General features: G+C 42.3%; 1 protein-coding gene across 3 annotated transcripts; it reads right to left on the bottom strand.

The window, feature by feature from the left end:
- Nucleotides 1-532: 532 nt before the first annotated feature.
- LOC149906834 (potassium voltage-gated channel protein eag-like) lies at nucleotides 533-22,880 on the bottom strand. Of its 3 annotated transcripts, none has more exons than XM_090103877.1 (15): nucleotides 22,502-22,880; nucleotides 21,236-21,361; nucleotides 19,878-19,998; nucleotides 18,874-18,986; nucleotides 18,400-18,531; nucleotides 18,191-18,321; nucleotides 16,731-17,126; nucleotides 15,613-16,036; nucleotides 14,049-14,248; nucleotides 13,125-13,377; nucleotides 11,454-11,665; nucleotides 9,112-9,534; nucleotides 8,228-8,530; nucleotides 7,752-8,036; nucleotides 533-2,885 (listed from the first exon to the last, which is right to left on the bottom strand). In XM_090103877.1, exons 2-15 carry the CDS (start codon nucleotides 21,312-21,314, stop codon nucleotides 2,754-2,756), a joined length of 3,204 nt encoding a protein of 1,067 aa, XP_089960003.1. In that variant the 5' UTR covers nucleotides 21,315-21,361; nucleotides 22,502-22,880; the 3' UTR covers nucleotides 533-2,753. The 3 variants fall into 3 exon arrangements, with proteins under 3 accessions (XP_089960003.1, XP_089960006.1, XP_089960005.1); XM_090103880.1 differs by having other exon boundaries at nucleotides 18,212-18,321; XM_090103879.1 differs by having other exon boundaries at nucleotides 19,878-19,995.
- Between the last annotated feature and the right edge of the window lie 267 nt (nucleotides 22,881-23,147).

Raw genomic sequence — 23,147 nt, 5'->3', positions numbered from 1 at the left:
TTCCTAAACCAAGGACAAACATTGTGACACGAGAATTATGTATATATATTAAGATGTGTGTGACACGAGCTACCCCAGCATCTGTGGTACATTTGTGAAACCTAATTGTTTGGCGTGCTGTAGATTATTTGATACAAAATAATAATAAATAAATGACTAGACAAAATTGGTGAAAAATGAACTTCACAAAGACCTTACTCAAAGTAGGTAATGGTTGGATGTTGGTTGGAGATAGGTCTATAGTTATTAGCCTTCTTGATAAACGTTTACATAAAGAACTCACTTAGCTTTAGTAATTCGGGGAATAATATTTGTATACCACAATCACAACAATCATAAAATATTAAAGCCAAAAGGGTCGCAATATTTACGCAACATTATTTATTAAATTTACATTCCTATTCCAAATATAGTTACCAATTTTTATATTGAGGTGTTTTTAGACACCGTGTTTATACATACTTGACAAAACAATCATTATTTAGTGCCATATGAATACAATAAAAGGAAATAAAGAAATAAAAAACAATACTTATTCTTGAAAGTATATTTCAATAAAAATATAAGGAGTCGCGGCTTAGCGTTGCAGTTGCACTGAATCGTAGATAGTAGACAATACACAGGTGTGAGTGTGAGGCGGCTTTTCACTTCGAGTCGCAAACTGACTCCTCCTGACAACTCACAAATCACTCACTTTTTGAATAGTAAAGCTCACTTCTGTTGGTTTACATTTACATACTACAGGTTTTAACTGTCTGCAAAATGTCAAGGAATTTGGGAAACTAGAGGCGTAACAGAGGTATTAACAGGTAACATATTATGTGTGTTAAAGTATTATGTGGGCATATGGCGATGGTCAGAGAGCGTGCACGTTTGCGGCACTGAGTGACTGCTGCACTGAGTGACTGCTGCACTGAGTGACTGCTGCACTGAGTGACTGCTGCACTGAATGACTGCTGCACTGAGTGACTGCTGCACTAAGTGACTGATGCACTGAGTGACTGCTGCACTGAGTGACTGATGCACTGAGTGACTGATGCACTGAGTGACTGATGCACTGAGTGACTGCTGCACTGAGTGACTGCTGCCCGCGGGTGGTTGGAGATCGGGGTGAGGTTGTTTGCCGAAATGCAGTGACTAAGCTTCCCATTTCACAAATTTAAACACAAAATGCGACGCGACGCAAAGCATTATTACTGTTGTTAATATACTAATTATATTCATTTGCACATATTTATATTTATGAGATTTATTACACGACAGAGTACGAAATGAGAGAATCAATTAATTATGAAATTACGTAGGGCTTTGCGACGCGTCGTCTGGTGTTTGTTAAACTTTAAAAACATGAACAAATAATAAATAAGAGGCGCCGCCCCTCACACGCATAAAGCGCACCTAGTTAGTAGGTATGTAGGTAGATATAATTTGTTATGTCGTTACATAAGTTCATATTGCGCCATTTCACTTAGATATGTATCGTAAACATACTTAAAAGTTACAAACGTCGTAAATAATAATATAGCCAAATAAACTTTTAAATTTGTAACGATTCATTCGATATTTTACTATAAAATATTTCGTTAATATCACTTTGTTTTTGTACAATATAGGTAAGCAGTAATAAGAATCATATTATAGCAAACAGTAATATGAGATCCAGTCCTATCTTCCAGTGCTGAAGTAAAAAATATTAAATTTGCTAGTATCAGTACAGTAGATATAGTATTATGTACAAAGAGATGTAATTGTAAATTATCATAATTCTGGAGCAATAACAAAGTACCTACTTGGTCGATCGTGTATAATTTACAAGGAGGTGAGTTATTATATTATAAATATTGCTTTTCAAAACTACTAAGTAATTATAACTTACGATATATAATTCAATCAATCGAACAGCTTAGATACTATTTATACATTTGAATAAGTGTCAGCTGTGTGTAGAATGAAGCTATGTAGGTAATGCACGAACTATGAAGCAGACGGAACCGTGGCACCTTGGCGAAGTTCGTGTTCGCGTTCGCTCGCCCGCCGTTCCGATGTATTCTTTGAATAGGAAATAAGAAAATAAGTAGGTTTTGTTTTTATTAGAAAAAGTGTATATTGACTGAATATAACGACAGCTATTTGTTTTTCCCTGTATTGTGAGATATAATTTGTAAATTACCCTTATTATTAGTCGGAATCGAGGGCGAGCGAAACGACGGCGACCCGAGACCGGCTATAGAGCGATGAGTTTCAATTTACACAGAGTGATCTAATGTACATTCTAACTACTCGATAGGTATTTTTTGTGAATTTCATTTGCTCTCGTATGCGTACGAGTCGGCTTTAAGCTCTCGATGCCTTTTTAATAATATCACACCGCATCGACAACGTCATTCGTCGTCTAAAACAATAATAAACTAATGCAAGCGATCACCGCTTAGCGGCAATTTTCGAGTATTATCATTATCTAGACATAAGTCGTATCCGTCTAAGCTCTACAACTAATATTATATCATTATCTATAATATACAGAGGGAATGGGAACGATCCGAGTTAAACGTAAGCGAGTATGTACAGGAAAGCGCGTAACGGCCGAATGAAGCGATCCGGCATTCTGTCCGACGGCGTTTTGGGACGTATCGCTAGGCAGGGTTCCCCTCCGACGCCACACACTGATCCAAAACGTCCGACAGCGGCAGCTCCGCTCACGTGCGCGCGGCGCGGCGGGCGGCGCGCTACTGCGGCTCGCCCGCCGCCGCGCGCTACACGAACTCGCGGCGGCGCGCGGCCCCGCCCCCCGCGCCGGCCCCGCCCCCCGCACCCCCCGGGCTGCCCGGCGACTCGCTGGGCGTGGTGGGCGTCGGCACTTGAGGCGCGGCGCCTTTACTCCGGACCTGGAACGAAAATGTTACGTCGGCAACGAAATACTATATTCCTTATGTAGGTGTCGCTCTTTTTGTCCGCAATGGACTCCTAAACTACTGAACCGATTTTAAATTTGATTAGGTAGCACCTCGTTTTCATTTTGATCTAACTTAAAAGATAGGATAGGTTACATCTCAGTTTATAGAAGCAATTTTATATTTCTTTTATTTAGCAGTCACGATATCTGCAGTTAGATCCAAACGATTCTTTCATTCTTACATATGGCGACATCTGTGCCTGGGTTGATGAGTCTCAGTATAACCACCACGTGTTGTTGAGGCGATACTCGTTTGACCGTTCATATTCATAACTAGGACAGGATAACGTCTATCGGTTCAGCTAATAAACCATACAATAATATTATAAATGCGAAAGTAACTCTGTCTGTCTGTCTGTTACTCAATCAAACCTAAACTATTGAACCAATTTGCATGAAATTTGGTATGGAGATATTTTGATACCCGAGAAAGGACATAGGCTACCTTTTATTGCGAAATATGTAGGTACCACGCCCAACGACCAGGCGAGTTTATACGTTCGCTAGCTATGCAGATACTGAGCCATCTGCACACGCGCGGCCTGTGGATAGAGAGCATAGCGTACGGGATGTGGGTGGGAATAGGTGGGTGGTTTACTTTAATCAGTCGTAAAAATTTCCTATTTTAGGAAGATTAGAAATTTCGATTGACAGAAAAATTACGATAAGTAAGAAAGAAAGAAAGAAAGAACAAAAGCTTTATTGCCAACAAAAACTAAGACTATATTAACTTAAAAAGTAAACACATACATATTAGGCAATCGGAACAGACTCAGCCATGCTGTGGGCTGCTTTTCACCCGAACAGCGCTGCTTTTCAGTCTGCCCGCGTATTTCAGTCAGGAAAAATTACTATAAGTCAGGAAAATTTCCATAAGAAAGGAAAATTTCTATACACCAGGAAAAATCCATAAGTCAGGAAAATTTCTATGAACAAGGAAAATTTCTATATATGAGGAAAATTTCTATAAGCCAGGAAAATTTGTAGAAGTCAGGAAAATGTGTATACGCCAGGAAAATTTACTCCATAAGTCGGGAAAATTTCGATAAGTCAGGAAAATTTCCATACGTCGGGAAAATTTCTAGAAGCGGGAAAATTTAAAAAAAACAGGAAAATTTCTATAAGTCAGGAAAATCTTTATAAGCCCGGAAAATTTCTATACGCCAGGAAAATTTCCATAAGTCCGGAAAATTTCTATAAGACAGGAAAATTTCTATACGTGAGGAAAATTTGTATACGCTAGGAAAATTCCATAAGTTGGAAAAATTTCTATAAACAAGGAAAATTTGTATACGTCAAGAAAATTTCCCTTTGCCTCATAATTACATATATAGATAAGGAAAATTTCTATACGACAGTAAAAATCCGTAACTCGGGAAAATTACGATAAGTCAGGAAAAATTTCTATAAGTCAGGAAAATTTTCATACGTCGGGAAAATTTCTTTAAGCTGGAAAATTTCTATAAACAAGGAAAATTTATTTACGTCAGGAAAAATTCTATAAGCCAGGAAAATTTCCATACGTGAGGAAAATTTCTCTTTGCCGCAAAAATTTCTATAAGTCAGCAAAAATCCATAAGTTCCGTACACTCAGATTGGTTGCAATTTTAATAAATTAATTAAAACATTATAAACTTATATCAGTACCTACCTAGGTTCTAACCTAATATTAGTTTAGAATACATATTAGATACGTAGTATATTATTATTAGTCTGTGATATTAGTAAATACGACCTTTCAAATTCTTTTAAATGTATTTTCAGCAAGACGTACACTAGTCATTTAGTCATTTTTCACTATATATACATTTATAAAAGTTCATGTACTTATGAGAAATTTATTACAATAAGAGATACAATCTTTTCTTTTTCTTATTACACTACAATGTCTTAAAATAATATTGTCATCCGTTCAAATAATATTTGTAATATGATCGTTGTAATTTCCTGTAAGTAAAGATACATAAATGATTGTTGTCGTAAGCAATCTTAGAATTAAGAGTTTTCAAACTATGTATTCTTTGTTGGAAATTCAAAATAAAAAAAAAAAATAAAAAAAAAAAAATACATAATATGAAATGTTTTCCACGATCATACAGCAAAAAAAAATTAATTGCAATTTTAACATTGTTCTGGACTGCGGACAAGGTTGCAAAATGAGATTTATTGTCTTCCCAATGTACCATTCACTTGACCGTAGTTTGAATACTTTTGGAATTATTGTGAATTGATTGTCTTGACTGACTGGAGTAATTGCTCTGAGCCGTTATTAGAATAGAATAGAATAGAATAGAAAACACTTTATTGTACAATGCACACAAAAACAAAATTTACAAAAAACGATATTTAACTTAAAATAAATGTACAATTTGGCGGCCTTATCGCTTAAAAGCGATTTCTTCCAGGCAACCTTGGGGTATAGGAAAAATAAATCAGTAAAAAGGTAGATAGTGCATAAATACGTACATTATACAAGAAACTGTAATTATACATAGATTACATATACTTAAGAATCAAATAATATTATACAATAACAAATGAGAAATGAGCAGTATAGGAATACAAATATTAGAATAGAATAGATAACTAAATCAGCAAAGAACATAGACAAACAGCATTAGAGAGATAGATAGTAGTTCTTAACAAGAGTTTTAAAACTATATAAAGATTGGGCTTGCCTGATCGGTGTCGGGAGAGAGTTCCACAATCTTACGGCTTGTACGGTAAAAGAGCAATCGTAGAATTTGGAAGTGTGAACAGGCATACAAAGCGTAAGATTGTCGGAGGAACGGAGATTGAGTTCATGAGAAGACCCCATAAACACAAATCTTTTTTTCAAGTAGGAAGGAGTTCTAGGATCAAAAAGGATGGAGTATAATAAGGAAAGGATATGCATATTCCGGCGAAGACGGATAGGAAGCCATCTGAGCTGTGAGCGGAAATCGGAGATATGGTCGAATTTACGTAAACCAAAGATAAATCTAATTGCAAAATTTTGAAGACGTTCCAATTTGTTAAGGTGCTCCTCAGTAAGGTCTAAATAGCTTGCATCAGCGTAGTCAAGGATAGAAAGAAGCAAAGACTGCGCGAGCAAAATTTTCGTGGGTTTTGGTAGAAAATTGCGCAGTCGTCTTAACATCGAACCAACCCCAAAGATCTTACCTGTTGTACGTGTTCTGTCCACGATAGAGTTTGGTCAAACCATATGCCGAGATTTTTAACCGTCGGACTGTAGTCAACATCAACACCATCGATAGTAATTGCAGGCAGGTCTTCAAAAGAAACCCTAGATATGAAGTGAGGACTGCCTATTACTATTACTTGCGTTTTCGTTGGGTTAATTTTGAGTCCATACTGATGAGCCCATGTCACAATAGCACGCAGATCATTATTGATACACTCAACAGCTTGTTCAAGATGCTCAAGACTTGCATGGGTGTAAATTTGTAAATCGTCTGCATATAGATGGTAGAGAGAAGATAATTTACAAGTTATTGAATTAATAAATACGCTAAAAAGGAGTGGTGACAACACGCCGCCTTGAGGTACACCAGCAGTGATATCGCACCAAGTTGAAAAATTATTATCAACACGAATACACTGCCGGCGACCATGTAGATAGCTACGAAACCAGTCGATCACTGCAGGAGATATATTAAGAGAACTCAGCAATGCCAACAATATATCGAAATCAACGGTGTTGAAAGCATTGGAAAAGTCTATAAGAGTAAGAATTGTTAGCTGTTTATTATCCATTGCCAGACGAATATCATCTGTAACCTTGACAAGCGCAGTGACCGTACTATGACCGGCTCTGAAACCGGATTGTAAAGGATCTAATAAGGAATTTTTCGTTAGAAAAAGGCACAGCTGTTGCTGTACTAGTTTCTCGAGGATTTTTGAAAGGAAGGGCAGGATTGAAATGGGACGATAATCGGAAAAGCTGGAAGGGTTAATCTTTTTCGGGAGAGGAACTACATGAGCGTCCTTCCAACTATCGGGGAAGCTAGCGGTTGAAATAGAGAAATTGAGGATATGTGATATGATAGGAGTGACTATGTCAAGGATAGGTAGGATCATAGTACGGCCAATGCCATCACAGCCCAGAGCATTCGAAGCAATGGACAATATGTTCTTTTTAATATCACTGTCAGTGAACGATGTGAAATTGAACGGAGGAAAACTAGGGGTCGGCAAAGATGAAAGAAAGTTAATAGTATCAAACTTAGTATTGCTATCTAAAGGAGCAACCGAAGAAGTAAAGTGTTTATTTATTAGGCGATTGTGAAGGTAATATTATTATTTATTTAATTAACTATTTAATTTGATAAAAAAAATAATCAGAGAGAAAGAAAAAAAAAGCAGTTTTAATCCTACTAATATTATAAATGCGAAAGTTTGTGAGGATGTGTGTGTCATGTGTGTGTGTGTTTGTTACTCTTTCACGCAAATACTACTGAACCGACTACAATGAAATTTAGCACACATATAGAAGGTAACTTGAATTAACACATAGGGTAGGTTTTATCCCGGAAATCCCACGGGAACTATGCGGGATTTCCTTTGAAAACGCAGGCGAAGCCGCGGGCGGAAATCTAGTGAATAATAACGAAATATACCTTCGGAATGTGCCCCTGGAAGGAATCCTTCCACACAATTATTATCATTATTATATAGAATCCCAATATGAGTGAGTCGGCTCTAGTCTTACAAGGAAAAAACAAAACGAGTTCAATTTTACTCAGAAACTATCAAATACTTGGTAAATATAAATAAACACACATATTGTAAATAAAACCTTTGAGCGTCGTTTCCTGGCCCCAGCCGAGTCTATCCTGTCCGTGCGGTCGCCGCGCTCGCTCCTGTCCCGTTCCCGGTCCGGCCTGTCGGCGCGCTCCGGCCTGTCGGCGCGGTCCGGCCTGTCCGCTCGGTCCGTCCGGTCCGGCCTGTCCGCCCGGTCTGCTCTGTCTGTCCGCTCCGTCCGTTCCGTCCGCTCGGCGGACGCGTCGAGACTCGAGTCATTGTTGGGGTCCGCTCCGAGCCGCGTCGCTAACATAGTGAGGAGCTCTTCTACCCTCGCTAGCTATGGTCAAAATAATAATCACGTTAGACCGACACGACGGGCATCAATAAATTGGTTAAAAAAACCGACTTCAAAAACTAAAAAATAATTAAGATTTTTGAATTTATTAATATTAATGCAATAACGATATTTTATTTTATTTGTATAAGAAGAAATTACGATCGCTTAAATTACAAACATAAAAAAATGACCTTATGTTGTAGTCGTTGTACTTCGTTGCGCACGTCTCGCCGCAGCTCCGCCAGCGCGGCGTCGTGCGGCGAGACGGCGGGCGGCGCGGGGGGCGGGGCGGGTGCGGGGGGCGCGGCGGGCGCTGCGGGCGGGCCGGCGGGCTGCGCGGCGGGCGGGCCGGCGGGCGCGGCGGTCGGCCCGCCGGCGCTGACGGCCGCCGCGGTGGTGACGTTGGCGCCCGCGGCGGGGGTCTCTTCGTCGATGGCCTCCCGCCGCGTCGCCGCTCCTAACACGCTACTCGCGCGGTTCCGTGTGAATGCTGCCTGAAAACGAAACATTGTATGGTATGTAAGAAAGAAGAAAGAAAGAAAGAAATAATTTATTGTCTTCGACTCCACCGCGCCAGACGTAAATTGGTTACATAATATTGTACGGTGCAACCGTACAGAGCGCATCATCAGCATTTTTTGTATATCATAGCATTTTCATTTTAATATAATCTTAGCAGCTTAGTTTTATTATCAGCAGCAGCATTCCCAGGTGTACGAACCGGACAAATATAAAATATAAATAATCACGATGTGCGGCTTATTAGTCGATGTCCCGAATAGTGACTACCCTGTAATATATTTAATTTAACATATTTGTTTTTTAGCCTTATTTCAAGTTAATACAAAAAAAAAACTAATTTTCAATCGCAAAATCTGATTTTATAAACATATAGGTTTCTATGAACCATCGTCGCGTGTCTCGATTCAAACGACTATAAGGAATATTATCGAAGCTCGTAATGCGAGCGTTCACATAATACTTTATTCAATAATAAATAATTTTTAAAAAACACGCCCCATATTATTCCTAAATGAAATATGTAAATAATATCAAAAAAAGCCAGTCTGATTACTTTCAGCGAGAGCGTGTTGGCGGCGGGCGCGGGGTCGGGCGCGGCGGGCGCGGGCGCGGGGGGCGCGGCGCGGTCCCGCGCGCTCAGCGAGCGGCCGAAGGCGGCGCGCGGCGCCTCGCCCGCGTCCAGCGAGCCGCCCGCCAGCAGCCGGCCCCACTTGCCGCGCGCCGCCGCCGCGCGCCCGTCGGGCGCCGCCTCGGGCGCGGCCACGCCGGCGGGCTGCTCGCCGTCGGGCGCGGGGGGCGCGGCGGGCGCGGGGGGCGCCAGCGGGGCGGCGCGCGAGGGCGCGGGCGCGGCCGCCACGCTGCGCTCGCGCCGGAAGCGGGAGAATATCTTGCGCACGAGGTGGTCCTGCGCCTGCTCGAGCTGCGGCTCGCGCTTCCGCCGCTCCATGAGTTCGCGCTCTCGACGCACGTCCGCCACCTGAGGGTTTCGAATGTTCAGCCCTACCGAAAAGTCGCCTGAACGATTAAGATTACGGGTCGGATATCCCCGGTTATATTATATTGTACGTATATACCCGAACGGCCGGCTTACGAGAGGAAAATTTATAACGATAGGTACTTTGAAAAGTTACGATAATTATTAATTATGACAATATTTATCGAATAAACTAAATGTAATGAATTTAGATATGAAAAATATCGTGAGTATAACGAAGTAGACCGGTGCCGGTAATTTTTGAAATAAAAAATAAATCGCAGTAGGATGAAACCCATTAGAAAAGGAGGAAAATATGATAAAAATGTAAGGAAAAATAAATTACGGTCAATCCGAGTTCGAAATCTTTTTTACACTATAAGAAAGTAGAGATACTTTCTTATAGTGTAAAAAAATAAACATTACCATAGTAAATGTTCTCGGGAAATACATACAAACAGTGTGATAATGTGCTTTTACTAAATCAGGCACACTTCTCGAACTCTATATTTTCTCTTATATCGGCTTTTCGGTAATATTTCAAAAGAAAAAAAATTATCTGTTCTAAGTATAATATTTTACAGCATATTCAAAAGCAAAATGATGACGATAAAAATATTTCAGGTAGTTTGAGAAGTGTGCCTGATTTAGTAAAAGCTCATTATCACACTGTTTGTATGCATTTCCTGAAAACATTTACTATGGTAATATTTATTTTTTACACTATAAAAAAATAGAGATTTCAATGAACAAAAGGCTCCCCAAGTTTTTGCAAAAAGATCATATTTTGACGGGAGAATTTTCGATTGAAAATTAGGTTGTTTTTTGGTTTTAAGTTGAAATAAGGCGAATAAATAAATGTTTTCAATCAAATAAATTACAGTGAACAAACACTTGGTTGTTTGAATTTTTCACCTAAATTTTGAAGTTATGTGAAAAAGTTGTTAATACAAAAGTTGTAGATCTTTTTATTACTTACCTACAACTTTGCCATTGAACTTTTTTTCCGTAGGACTTGTAGTTTTGTCGGAAATCGAGAGAGACCATTTTTTCTCTTAAAAGCTCCCCCCCTCCCACTTTCCGAACTCGGATTGACCGTAATTTTTTTTTCATTACATTTTTATCATATTTTCCTCCATTTCTAATTGGTTTCATCCTACTGCGATTTTTTTTTCACTTTTAAGCTATTGCATAGCTTCTTTCGCGGGCCTTGAGCGCGGCGACCGAATCCAGAAATTCGGTAACGAAAAAACCTCACGCTTCCCACTCCGACGGGGACGGGCACGGAGGTGTGGCTTGAAGGCATAGCATGCAATAGCTTAACCGTGGCAGTCCCCGAGTGCCACACGTCTTTTTTTATTATTTTTAAAGGCTTCTACCCTGGTCTAAAGGGTTAATTATCCTCGTAAACTTCCAATTTTTTGTTTGTTTTCAAATCGAGAAACTTGGCTGCTGCCTACGCTTGGGTCGATGCTACTTGAGCCAAGCGTAGGCATACTTTCAATATAGAGGTAAATCGATATAGAATACTTTCAATACACAGGTAAATCGGCTGTAGACTTAACTACATAGTTGTATAATTAAGGGCAGTTCACACGATGGGGTTGCCATTCCATGGAGGAAAGGCTCGTTAAACCAGTGGAATGAATTTATTATAGATAGAAATGGTAAACGTATTCATAATCGTAAGATCTTTAACTTAATTTTAACTTAATGCATCGGTCAGTACAATCAAAATTTTTTTTCTAACCAAAACATCACAAAAATTGCGATTGTATTTTCACTATTTTCTAAATGTTGGAATGTCTAGTTAGCGGACGAAATAAAAAAAAAATGTTATTATAATTCGATCCGTACGGTAAATAAACGATACGGAAAAACGAAAGAACAGATACGGGATCACAAAGAAGTTCGCGAGTAACCTTTCGGAAAATGAGTCGATGGCGCAGGTTGTAGGTGAGCGTGAGGTTGCGCGCGAAGCTGTTGGCGAAGGCCTGGTAGAAGTCGAGCACCTCCAGCAGGCGGTCGCGCTTGATGGTGTGCAGGTCGCAGTACGTGAGCGCGCGCACGTTGGCGGCCGACTGCCCCACGGCGCTGTCCTTCCAGAACGAGTCGCCGAACACGTCGCCCTTGCCTGCAACCGTCGGCGGTACGTGAGCGACAGCTGTGTGTATGTTCAATGGCAGCTGCACACTGCAATAATAATATAATACCAGGCGAGCGTGTTTCACTCGGATTTAACACCGAGTGACTCGTCGCCTCGCTCTCCTCAGTCCGTGTAGACTGAGGAGAGGAGGAGGAAAATTTATATAGATAAGGAAAATTTGTATAAGTCAAGAAAATGTTTATACGCCAGGAAAATTTCTATACATCAGGAAAATTTTTATATGCCAGGAAAATTTCTATAAAAAAGGAAAATTTCTATACGTGAGGAAAATTTCTCTTTGCCGCAAAATTATATAGATAGGAAAATTTTTATAAGTCAGGAAAATGTTTATAAGCAGGGAAAATTTCCATGAGAAGGGAAAAATTCTATAAGCCAGGAAAATTTCTATACGTGAGGAAAATTTCTCTTTGCCGCGAAATTATAAAGATAATGAAAAATTGTATAAGTCAGGAAAATGTTTATAAGCCAGGAAAATTTGTATACGCCAGGAAAATTTCTATACGTCGGGAAAATTTCTATAAGCCAGCATTCCATAAGCCAGGAAAATTTCTATACGCCAGGAAAATTTCCAAACGACAGGAAAATTTCTATACGTCAGAAAAATTTTTGTACGTCTGGAAAATTTCTATGCGTCAGGAAAATTTCTATATGTCGAGAAAATTTCTCTTTGCCGCAAAATTATGTAGATAAGGAAAAATTGTATAAGTCAAGAAAATGTTTATAAGCCAGGAAAATTTCTATACGTCAGGAAAATTTGTATAAGTCAGGAAACATTATATACGACAGGAAAATTTCTTTACGTTAGGAAAAATTCTATAAGCCAGGAAAATTTCTATACGTGCGGAAAACTTCTCTTTGCCGCAAAAATTTCTATAAGTCATGAAAAATCCATAAGTCGGGAAAAGTTCTATACGCCAGGAAAATTTATATACGTCAGGAAAATTTGTATAAGTCAGGAAAAAATATATATGCCAGGAAAATTTCATTACGTCAAGAAAAATTCTCTTTGCCGCAAAAATTTCTATAAGTCAGGAAAAATCCATAAGTCGGGAAAATTTCTATAAGCCAGGAAAATTTCTATACGTCAGGAAAATTTCTCTTTGCCGCGAAATTATAAAGATAAGGAGAAATTGTTTAAGTCAGGAAAATGTTTATAAGCCAGGAAAATTTCTATACGCCAGGAAAATTTCTATACGTCGGGAAAATTTCTATAAGCCAGCATTCTATAAGCCAGGAAAATTTCTATACGCCAGGAAAATTTCCAAACGAAAGGAAAATTTAAGATAGGAAAATTTCTATACGTTTGAAAAATTTCTGTACGTCTGGAAAATTTCTATACGTTAGGAAAATTTCTATACGTCGGGAAAATTTCTATTTGCCGCAAAATTATGTAGATAAGCGGCGACACGGGGGCGAAGGAGCTCACCGAGGATGGCGACCACCTCGTCGTCCTGGATGACCTCGAGGCTGCCGGTGACGATGAAGCACAGCGAGTCGATGGACTCGCCCGTGTGGTAGAGCAGGTCGCCGGGCGCCGAGTGCGACATGTGGAAGTGCATGGCCAGCGCGCGCAGGCAGCCGTCCGACGCCAGGCGGAACGCGGGGTGCTCGTTGAACACCTTGCGGTTCAGGTGCACGCAGATGTCCGCCTTCATGTCCTTGGGGCAGTAGTTCAGCACCTGCGCACACCCGAGCGGTGGTCGATATCGTTCGACCTTCGCATGTGACATCGTTACAATCATGTCGAAATTTCGATGCGGTTCCTAGAAAAGGAAACTCGTCGATTTTTCGCGTTCACCCCTCGCTCGAATACTTTTGGAGCGATAGACGACGACGCTTAAATATGCGCGTGACCGATTAAACGCAATAAGCGTGGATTAGTGGACAGCCCTAATCTGCTAATCGCGAGACTTTTAACTTAGCTTCATGTCGCAATGAAACACTAGTGAATTTTGACCATTTTAAATATGATCAAAATTCACCAGTGTTTTATTTATAATACCTACTGTCTATCATGAGCTCGATTCGTTTAATGCATCGATCAGTACAATAACAATTAAAAAAAAGAGCGTGTGTGCCGAGCACACGTGTCAGAAGTGAAGCTTCTTTGGCAAGATTCAAAGATACCAAAATCGTCGCCTTACTCAATGACGTGACTGTATCGTCACCTATATCTTATATTGTCTAATTATAATTTTAACGAATAGTTTAGTTAGGCATATGACTTTTTAGCATGTTATCAAAAAAATACTTTTATTTTCACCATTCTACTGAACAGTCGCAACGTCAAGTTAGCGGACGGAATGAAAAAAATAATGTCAATAAGCCCTTTGGCAGACGCAAAACGAACCTTATCCGTGTCGAGGCCCTTGGTCATGGCCCAGGTGGAGACGACGTAGTCCATGACGCGCTCGCTCAGCGCCTTGGGCACCTCGTGCAGCTTCATGAACTCGCGCACGTTGTTCAGCATGTCGTGGTACTTGGCCGTCGCCGACGTCATCTGCTGGATGATGGTCGTCACGTGCCCGAATATGGTCGCGTACAGCAGGGCTGCCGGTGGCGAAAACCTACTCCGTTAACTCCGCACGCTTCGAGGCGAGGCTCGGCCGACGAGGAAAAAGTTAAGGGGAAAACGACGTTCCCGTTAACTTTTGCATCGTTTGCGCTAATCTAAAGCCGGGTATCCACTTAGATTCGCCGTGGATTGCGAACAATGTGTGCTCCGCGAACGTGAACGTGTATAGTGTACACACTTAGGCTGCAACATCAGTGCTCCTGTCGGAGCGCTAAATTCCGCGCTCCGGTCTCCAGTAGACACACGACAAACGGTCGGTGCAAACATGCCGCCTCCAGAATTAGTAGGAAGTGCAGCTTATATTTTGATACATTATATTGTGATGGAATACAAACAACCTCCTCAATTTTGGCAAGGTAATATGAATAAGGGAAGAAGAAATAATGAAATAATGCATATATTCATCATTTCATCGGACCACTCCATGTTCGCGAACTTAACAAACACACGCTCGCGTCCACGAACAAACTGCGCTCCCCTTTGAGTTCGCGCAAAAAACCGCTTCCGGAGCGCTCCGCCGTGCTCCGATCGTGCTCCAGTCGCGCTCCGCGATCACGACGTATCCATTATGTTTGGTTTGCGGAGCGGGCGCGTTCGCAAACCACGGCGAACCTAAGTGGATACCCGGCTTAACTAAAATTAGTCATTGCAAGGCGAGCACTCGTGAATCGAGACGATGACGTTACGCTCAGATGGAGTCGCGCCGCGAGTCCCTGTCGCTCCTGGTTTAGTTCCGTTCATGCGTCGGGCGGTCGTGCTGTGCCCACTGCAGAGCGGCAGGAGCGGCAGGAGCGGCAGGAGCGGCAGGAGCGGCAGGGCGCGGCGCGTGCGACGCTTCGTGGGCCTGCACGGGGGAGGGGTGCGAGGCTGGAGTGCTGACGGGACGGCAAATGAAAACCACTACTATGAACGGTGCGAATCGATTTATTCTATTTAAAATAAAACGGTAAGAACTTAAAATTGTAGACAACCTAGTCTATGTTAATTTTTTTGTTTTTTATTATATTAGTCGATAAAAAATTTACATAATCTCGATTGTCTAGGTGGAGTTTAACGATTAATTATCTAATAGTGACAAAGTAAACTTCCAAAATAAAATTAAAATGAAAAGTATAGTGCGTGTAAATAAAAAAAAAATACAAAACGTAATAAAATCTAGCTAAAGTAACGTGAGCAACATAATAATTAATGATAACTACCTGAGGGAGTGGGAGGTAGGGGGAGATAGAGGGAGGGAGCGGGAGGGAGCGGGAGGGGAGCGCGGCCCCCGAGGCAGCTCCGCGGGGAGCTGCGCGGGGGTCGCGGCGTGCTCCGGCTAATAACAGAAGAGTTCCGGCACCTGCCACGATCATCATGCAGATGGTGAAGATCTTCTCGTTATCGGTCTCGGCGGCGACGTTGCCGAAGCCCACGGAGGTCATGCACGTCATGGTGAAGTAGAGCGCGGTAACGTACATGGTCTTGCGCGAGGGCCCGTTCACCAGTTCGGGCCCGTCCGACTCGTTAGACCACACGTACGAGTACGGGCTCTGCGTCACGTTGGCCAGCTTCCACAGCCACGAGTACTGCAGGCCCGAGTCGGCGTCGGAACGGCCGATGCTGTACCACACGCACGCCAGCCAGTGCGCCACCAGCATGTAGAAGCACAGCAGCAGGATGAGCATGGCGGCGCCGTACTCCAGGTAGCGGTCCAGCTTGCGCACCACGCGGCCCAGGCGCAGCAGGCGCACCACCTTCAGCGCGCTGAACAGGCTGCCGATGCCCTGCGACCCCAACCGATATTGGTTCATGCAAGCTGAACGGTGGCGGACTCAGCCCCGGCGTATCAAAGAAAAGCTGAATCGATAGTGTAAAGTATGAAATCTGAATACAATTTTAAGTGTTGCTAGTCATAAAAATAACTACCTACGTAAAATAAAAACCCACTTCAAAAAAGGAAAAGTAAAAATAATTAATAAAGAATTGATATTATTAATTACTACATATTATTTAGATGTGCTATTTACTAAATAGGTTTGATGTCGGTGCACGGCCTTAATACTAAGTGCTTAGTGCTTGGCACCGACTTCGATCTATGTCATGATAATTTTTTATCGCTATTCAATTTACAGTACTCCAAAATTAATAATGCACCTGCAGATCTTCGCTAATTGTCGTATTTCCAAAAACACCCGAATCACTGAATCGTAAGACTTAAGAGCAACAATGCACTTGCATTTTACACCTTGTTCAAAAGAAATAGAAGTCAATTCACGGTCATACACAATCGAACAGTTCAGTATCAAACAGAAAATAATTAGAGGTTTTTTAAGCACTCATATTTTTTATATCATAAAAAGATAAAAAAAAAATTTAAGCTTTGATCGAGAATAAAGGCAGTTCTACCTTTACAGTCCGCCACTAGAATTTAATAAAAGTGTGTCCACTGCTCGTAAATAATGCAAACGAAACACTCACGTCTTCGTCGTGGTCGAAGGCGTTGAAGACGTCGTAAGGCAGACAAGAGAGGAGGTCGATCAGGAACCAGGACTTGAAGTAGTTCTTGCGGATCACTTTGGGGTCGCTGACCACCTCGCCGCCGGGCCCCACGAACGTCGTGTGGAAGTTGAGCACGATGTCGATGAAGAACACCACGTCCACGATCGAGTCGATGACGAGCAGCGACACGTCCTCGCTCGTCTTGTTCTTGAAGGCCACGTTGTACGGCACCATGATGGCCGTGTAGAAGGTGAGGCACAGGATGATCCAGTCCCAGATGGCCTTGAAGGCGCAGTAGTGCAGCAGGATGTGCGGCGGCGTCTTCGGCGCCTCCTGGCGGTACTGCGGCAGCACGTCGCCCGACAGCGACATCACCTGCGGCACGGGGCCTTGCTTCCAGCGATATCGCAATAAAACTGTGCGTTCAAAAGGTTCATCGTTTGTCTGTCGTAACAGATCAAATTGAGGCTCGATACATTCTTATAATTTATTTGGCCGTGCATACCTCCGCTGAAAATTTATCATATTAACTACTTTATTATTCGTATCAGCCCTTTTTAGCGCACAGCTTTAGCGATATCGTTTTTTGTTCTCGCTAGTTTTATTACTTATTACATTTGTTTACAAATATCCGGTGCACGAGTCCATTACGGTGCCTAAAAATAATAGCGTTATGATATTATTGTAACAAAAATTTGGTAAAATAATGAATCTGTGTGAATAAGTAAATAGAAAAGAGCAGTAAAAGTGATAATTGATTGTGTGTTTAGATTAAAGTTGAAGAAAATTGTGCTCAGGTATATTATGAAGAGAATAGGTACTCACGATTATTGGCGGTCGATGTTTTAGAGCCACGTCACGTCAGACAATTATTATTGAGTTACAAATGAAAAGTATAAGTACAGAGTGCTATTAGAGTTTCTGAAGAGCGGGGTGCGCTATCTGGAAGCTCAGGAAGAATTGCGTTTAGAGTGCTGTAGTGTCACTAGCCGCTAACGATACCTAACTTCTCCTTAATATTTTTATTATTTTAGAATAATCTATGAACTTAAACTAGCAAGGATCGTACATAGCTGGACCCGGTATATATGTCACTTTTTTGCAACCGACTGGTATAGTTTGCGACGTACAACAAGGTATAACTAAACGTTCTGTCTGAATTACATCACTACAAAATATGTGTAAGTGCAACGAATTATTGACAATGAAATAAGATCCATCTAGCGATGTTCGGTCCCGCTGAATAGGCCGACGCCCGCGCGCCTGGCGCAGGCGGCGCCGTGCGGTGTGCAGCTGTGCGCGGCTGTGCGCAGCTGAGCGGCGGCGGGCGGCGGGCGGCGGGCGGCGGGCGGCGGGCGGCGGGCGGCGGGCGGCGGGCGGCGGAGGGCCGGCGCCAGGCGCGCGGGCGCGGGCGGAGCGGACAGAAGGTGCGTGTTTACATGCGGTGCGGTGGTACTGACATGCGCGAGGTGGCTCTGGCGCGCCGGCTCCTTGAGCGCGGGCAGCGCCGACACCAGCACGGAGCGCGACCGCGTCACCGACCGCGCCAGCTTCGCGAACTTGGACAGACCTGCGACACAAGGCACGCTCAGTGGGGCGATCGGGGGGCGGGGCGGGGCGGGGGGCCGGGGGGGGGGGACACACCCACCTCCCTTGGGGTCGTCCGCGTCGATGGGCTGCTTGAGCGCCGTGATGTCGCGAAACGTGAGCAGGAACAGCACCACCAGCTCGCGCTCGTTGCGGATGGGCGCCACGTGCACCAGCAGCCACAGCGGCGTCCCTGAAGCGAACCGGATTCGAATTGACGCCATTCCTAGTGTACTCTCTGGTGTAAATGTTTGTTTATGGATTTTTTTCTTCTTATAGTGCGGTTAATATAATAATTACCTAAAAGCTCGAACGGAACGACTAAAACGGCTCGAGTGAAACAATACGATATCCCCTCGAGAGTACCCGGATATCCCGTTACGGTGCGCCGGTCGCTCGTACACGTTACGTTTTATGACGACACGTAAGTAATTAAAACGAACAATTTCACCAAATGTTAACATTCAACCAATCGAAAGTTGTACGTTTTCAAATATTTAAAATTTTCGAAATGAAAAAAGGCACAGTCGGTTACGGTTCTTTTTGTAGAGCAGAATCTCGCACTGGTCGGTGAGGTGGTGGTCCAGTGCGCGGTCCACGCGCTCCACCGCCTCCTTCTCCGTCAGCTCGCCGTACATCCACGTGCATCTGCGGACCAATTTTTGATAAATCAATGATTCCTTTTAGTTAACTTCAAGATAAAAAACACACGCTTTCACTTGTTGAGACCCTATAGAGAGATAGAGAGAGAGATATATGAGAAGAGAAGTTTATTACATCAGCCATATTACATATATGTAGGTATTACAATTATTGACGTTATAATATATTATTTGACTGAATTATTTGCTTGAGGATTAAAATACGTATTTCTTTACGCGTTTTATTTTGAAAATTTTGAAGAAGGCAAATTTTTGACAATGTACTATACATAGTACCTACAGGTAGTAGGTAGGTACCTAAATACACAGAAATCAAACGAACTTAACTGTATGCTATAAAATAATTATTATTCTAAAACACAGTTTTTTACAACATAGTTCACTAATTAGCACTTACTAACATTAAAATGTATCTATAAGTAGGTATGTTACGACTTACCTACGCTCAAAAACGGTAAAGGCTTATTGAACGATATTTGACATTTTCGTGTGATCACAACCGGCAATTCATGATATGGCTATAATATAATGTAAATAGTATAATATTATGTATAAATCTATATACTAATATTATAAAGCTGAAGAGTTTGTTTGTTAGAACGCGCTAATCTATCTTCTCAGGAACTACTGGCCCGATTTCAAAAATTCTTTTGGTGCTAGATAGCCATTTATCGAGGAAGGTTATAGGTGGTCATAGGCTTTATCACCTATATATCATCACCCTAAGACCACCAGGAGCTGAGCAGTGCGGGTAAAAACGCGGGGCACACCGCACAGCTAGTATATAAATATTTTAGTGTGATGAAATTTTTTTGATGGATGTAGGTAGTAGTGGATATCTGTAGGTAGCGTACTCGGTACGAAATAACGGACGTACCTGCAAGATTTCTGCATGACCTCGGCGCGGTTGTAGCCGCTCATCTTGCAGAAGGTCTCGTTGCAGTACACGATGGGGTAGTCCACGATCTGCGCGTTGGCGAGCAGGAAGCTGCTGTCTGCTGTTGACAGACAACCGAGCTTCGTCACGTGTCCCGCTTTTATTATTTCATATACGAATTGTGCTTGCCGCCAAAATTGTACCCAACTATGTTCTCCTTTCCAAATTTTACACAAAGGCTAACGCTCGTATAAAGCTATCTTGAAACAATATTGTAATCTATATCATTCAATATTGTAATTATAGAGAAATAAACCATCCACGCGAAGACCGACATCCGCGCGGACGGAGTCGCGGGCGGAAGCTAGTTTGTAATATAGGGCAACCTGTTCCGAGCCGAAGGTCGTTGTTGCATCGATGCAGTATTAGAGGATGATTCATCCACTCGACCAATGTAACCCATGTCACCCCATGTAACAACAAATGCTATTGCGTAACGTTTCGACACGAGTTTTCAGACATGTTTTATGAATGAGTAGGAAAAGTATGTTCCCGGAGGGAATCTCGAATTCGATATCTCGCATATCCTTAAAGCATTACAAATCCGCTTAAATCTTTGCTATAGCGACTATTGTATGTAAAATAATTATCAAATAATTTTCGGAGGTAAGTGGAGATAATCTTATTCATCGAGTTAAATATTTTAACATAATATTTTTCTTATTATCTGTTGAACATATAATATTGTTTGTGTTGCTTTTACATCGATACAAATAAAGCTTATAGCGGGATTAAAATAGCATGACACTTTTCCCGTTCATTAAATAAAGCCCATCCTATTTTGACCAAAGTAATTCATTGTATTTCTTTACATTGCATTGAACTGAAGTGTTTTTATAACGACTATAAGTTTGGATAAGTTTGTTGGGGTGAGTTAGGTTCGGTTACTATTTTTTTAAGCACCTAGAATTAGGAGCCCCGCGGGGCTCCGTCGCCTCAGTCGCGGTCCAATTTCTCACATTGACCGGCTGCAAGTAGGGAATTATTCATACTGCCCGGTCCAAGTGATAAATTCAAGCTATCTCAAACACTTACTTATTATATGGACCACGACAGCCGTCGGAAATAATTAATAATGGGCAGTCCTTATTAATAAAGCCCAGTTAATTACGTTGCCCGTAACATATTTTTAATTTTGGTAAAGTAGTATATACTTAGCTATTTTTAGTAAAGTAGTACCTACCTATACATGAATTTGAATTTAATAATATTATAATATAGGTAGGTAGGTATCTAAACCAAGTGACGAGTGCACTAATACTAATACGCGATAATAAATTAGGAAGGTGGATACTGACGCTGAGAAGAGGAGCGGCGGATGATGTTCTCGAGGAAGGTGTTCTGAGGGGCCACGAGCCCCCGGCGGCCGCCCGGCATGCCGCCTCACTGCAGCCAGCCGTCAGTCGACTCGCGCGGCGGGCATCCTGCGGCACCACGTGTCTCGTCAGTCGCGTAACGCGTTCCAATTGGCCGCACCAGCCCACCAGGCTACAGATTTGAGACCTTTTCCGATGGGAATCGAACCCGAGCGCACGCAAATAGTTGCCCCAGAGGAGCTGTCGAATTGAATTACAAAAATAAAGTAAAATATTTTGTATTTACAATATGTGGCTGAACTTATTTACTCATTCATTTCCTTGTTTGTATTAAGTATTTCTTAATTCTTTATTAATCCTTTAAAAACTACAAGACATTATAATAGTAAACGAACAAAAGAGGTAAACTAAGTAGACCTTAGTATCAAAAGAGCATTGAACTCGGCTTAGGGAAGCTTCAGATGTGTTTCGAAGTATAAAGGCCCTCCAGTGAAGTGGCGCTACAGCGCGTCTCAACAACAGCCTCGCGTTGTTCCAGCCTCGTAACTTCACAAGAGGTGATCATGGATGGCTATTTATCAATGCACTATTTTGTGTTTATATGAGGTTAATCAGTTAAGCCTATAATATTCTTGGGATACAAAGAAGAACCGTACCTATTTAATTAAGTGAGCACTTATTTATTAGTCTTATAATTATTATGAATAATTAAGTAGGTATTATGACCGATTGGACATGAAGTAGGTATATTATTTAGTCAGGCAAATTAGGACCCAAATGGCATTTTGCCAAATGACTTGACTAATATCACCATTCTTAACAAATTTTATGTGATGAGAAAATAAAGAGCTAATTGACCTCAATGCGGCAAAATCATATACAACACATAGGTTTCAGGTATAATTTATAAAACGCTACGCTATATATACTTATATACTTAGCATCCTAGCGTCTGTATAGTATCAGTTATAAGCAATATTATGTATTATGTTTGTGTTTATCATTACAAAAAAGGGAACTAAGCTCTAGTTAGCATAAAATGTGTCATGTAGCTAACCAATATGTACCTACATTCCTTTTGTAAGGGTACCTCGAAGATACAATTAAGTTCTTAGTCTCAAGATGTCCTAAATAAAGGGTGACGAAGAGATGGTTGGTTATTGGGTGATATAATAAAATAGATCCTATAATAAGTTTATTTTTGTTTACTTTTAACGCGACAGGGAACCACTGTCAGCTATCACTTACGTAACTTAATTAGGCACATGAATCGGTTCGCAGATCGCACAGAGACGACGTATGGAACTCGGCTCGCTCACAGCCGCACTCGAGGGCTGAGGACTCGAATCGATCGAGTGGCTCGCGGCACGCACTGGGTCCTGGCGCGGCCGGAAACGAATATGTTTTCATGATTCAACGTGCACCGGAGTCGTCGATCGATAGTGTTTACGTGAGACTCGCCGTCGACGCTCGCTCTGCACTCCCACACTCTCCGCGTTACCGCTGCGGCGCTGCTCCGGGACTCGGTCGAAGTTCGCAAGAGCTCGAACGCGAGACAGAGTCGAGGGCCGGCCGGAGGCGGCGGTGGCGCGGCGCGGGCGGCTCGGGCGCGCTGCTCGCATCACGGGCGTGCGGGGCGCAGCGCGGTTCGCTGCGCGACTGCCGCCGCCGCCGCCACGCGCCGCCCCGCCCCCCCCGCTCACCCCGCACCGCGCACGCGCGCCCGCTACTTGGGTTCCACTGATTCGTCACTTACGTTTGCGAATTTCATATCGAGTTTCGCTATTTGACAGTTCGTCGCGACCCGCATCGTCACCTCAGCTTTGATCGCACCGAAACCATACCGTGACAAATAATGCACTTAGAGCGATTAACACGGTCACTATATAGCGTC

This window comes from Colias eurytheme, chromosome 7 (genome assembly GCF_061535395.1).
Source record: "Colias eurytheme isolate Ceu_HAF_F1 chromosome 7, ilColEury1 Martin Lab GWU primary, whole genome shotgun sequence".
Taxonomy (NCBI): domain Eukaryota; kingdom Metazoa; phylum Arthropoda; class Insecta; order Lepidoptera; family Pieridae; genus Colias; species Colias eurytheme.
Note: the sequence above shows the minus strand (reverse complement) of the source record. Positions and strands in the feature narration are given on the sequence as shown.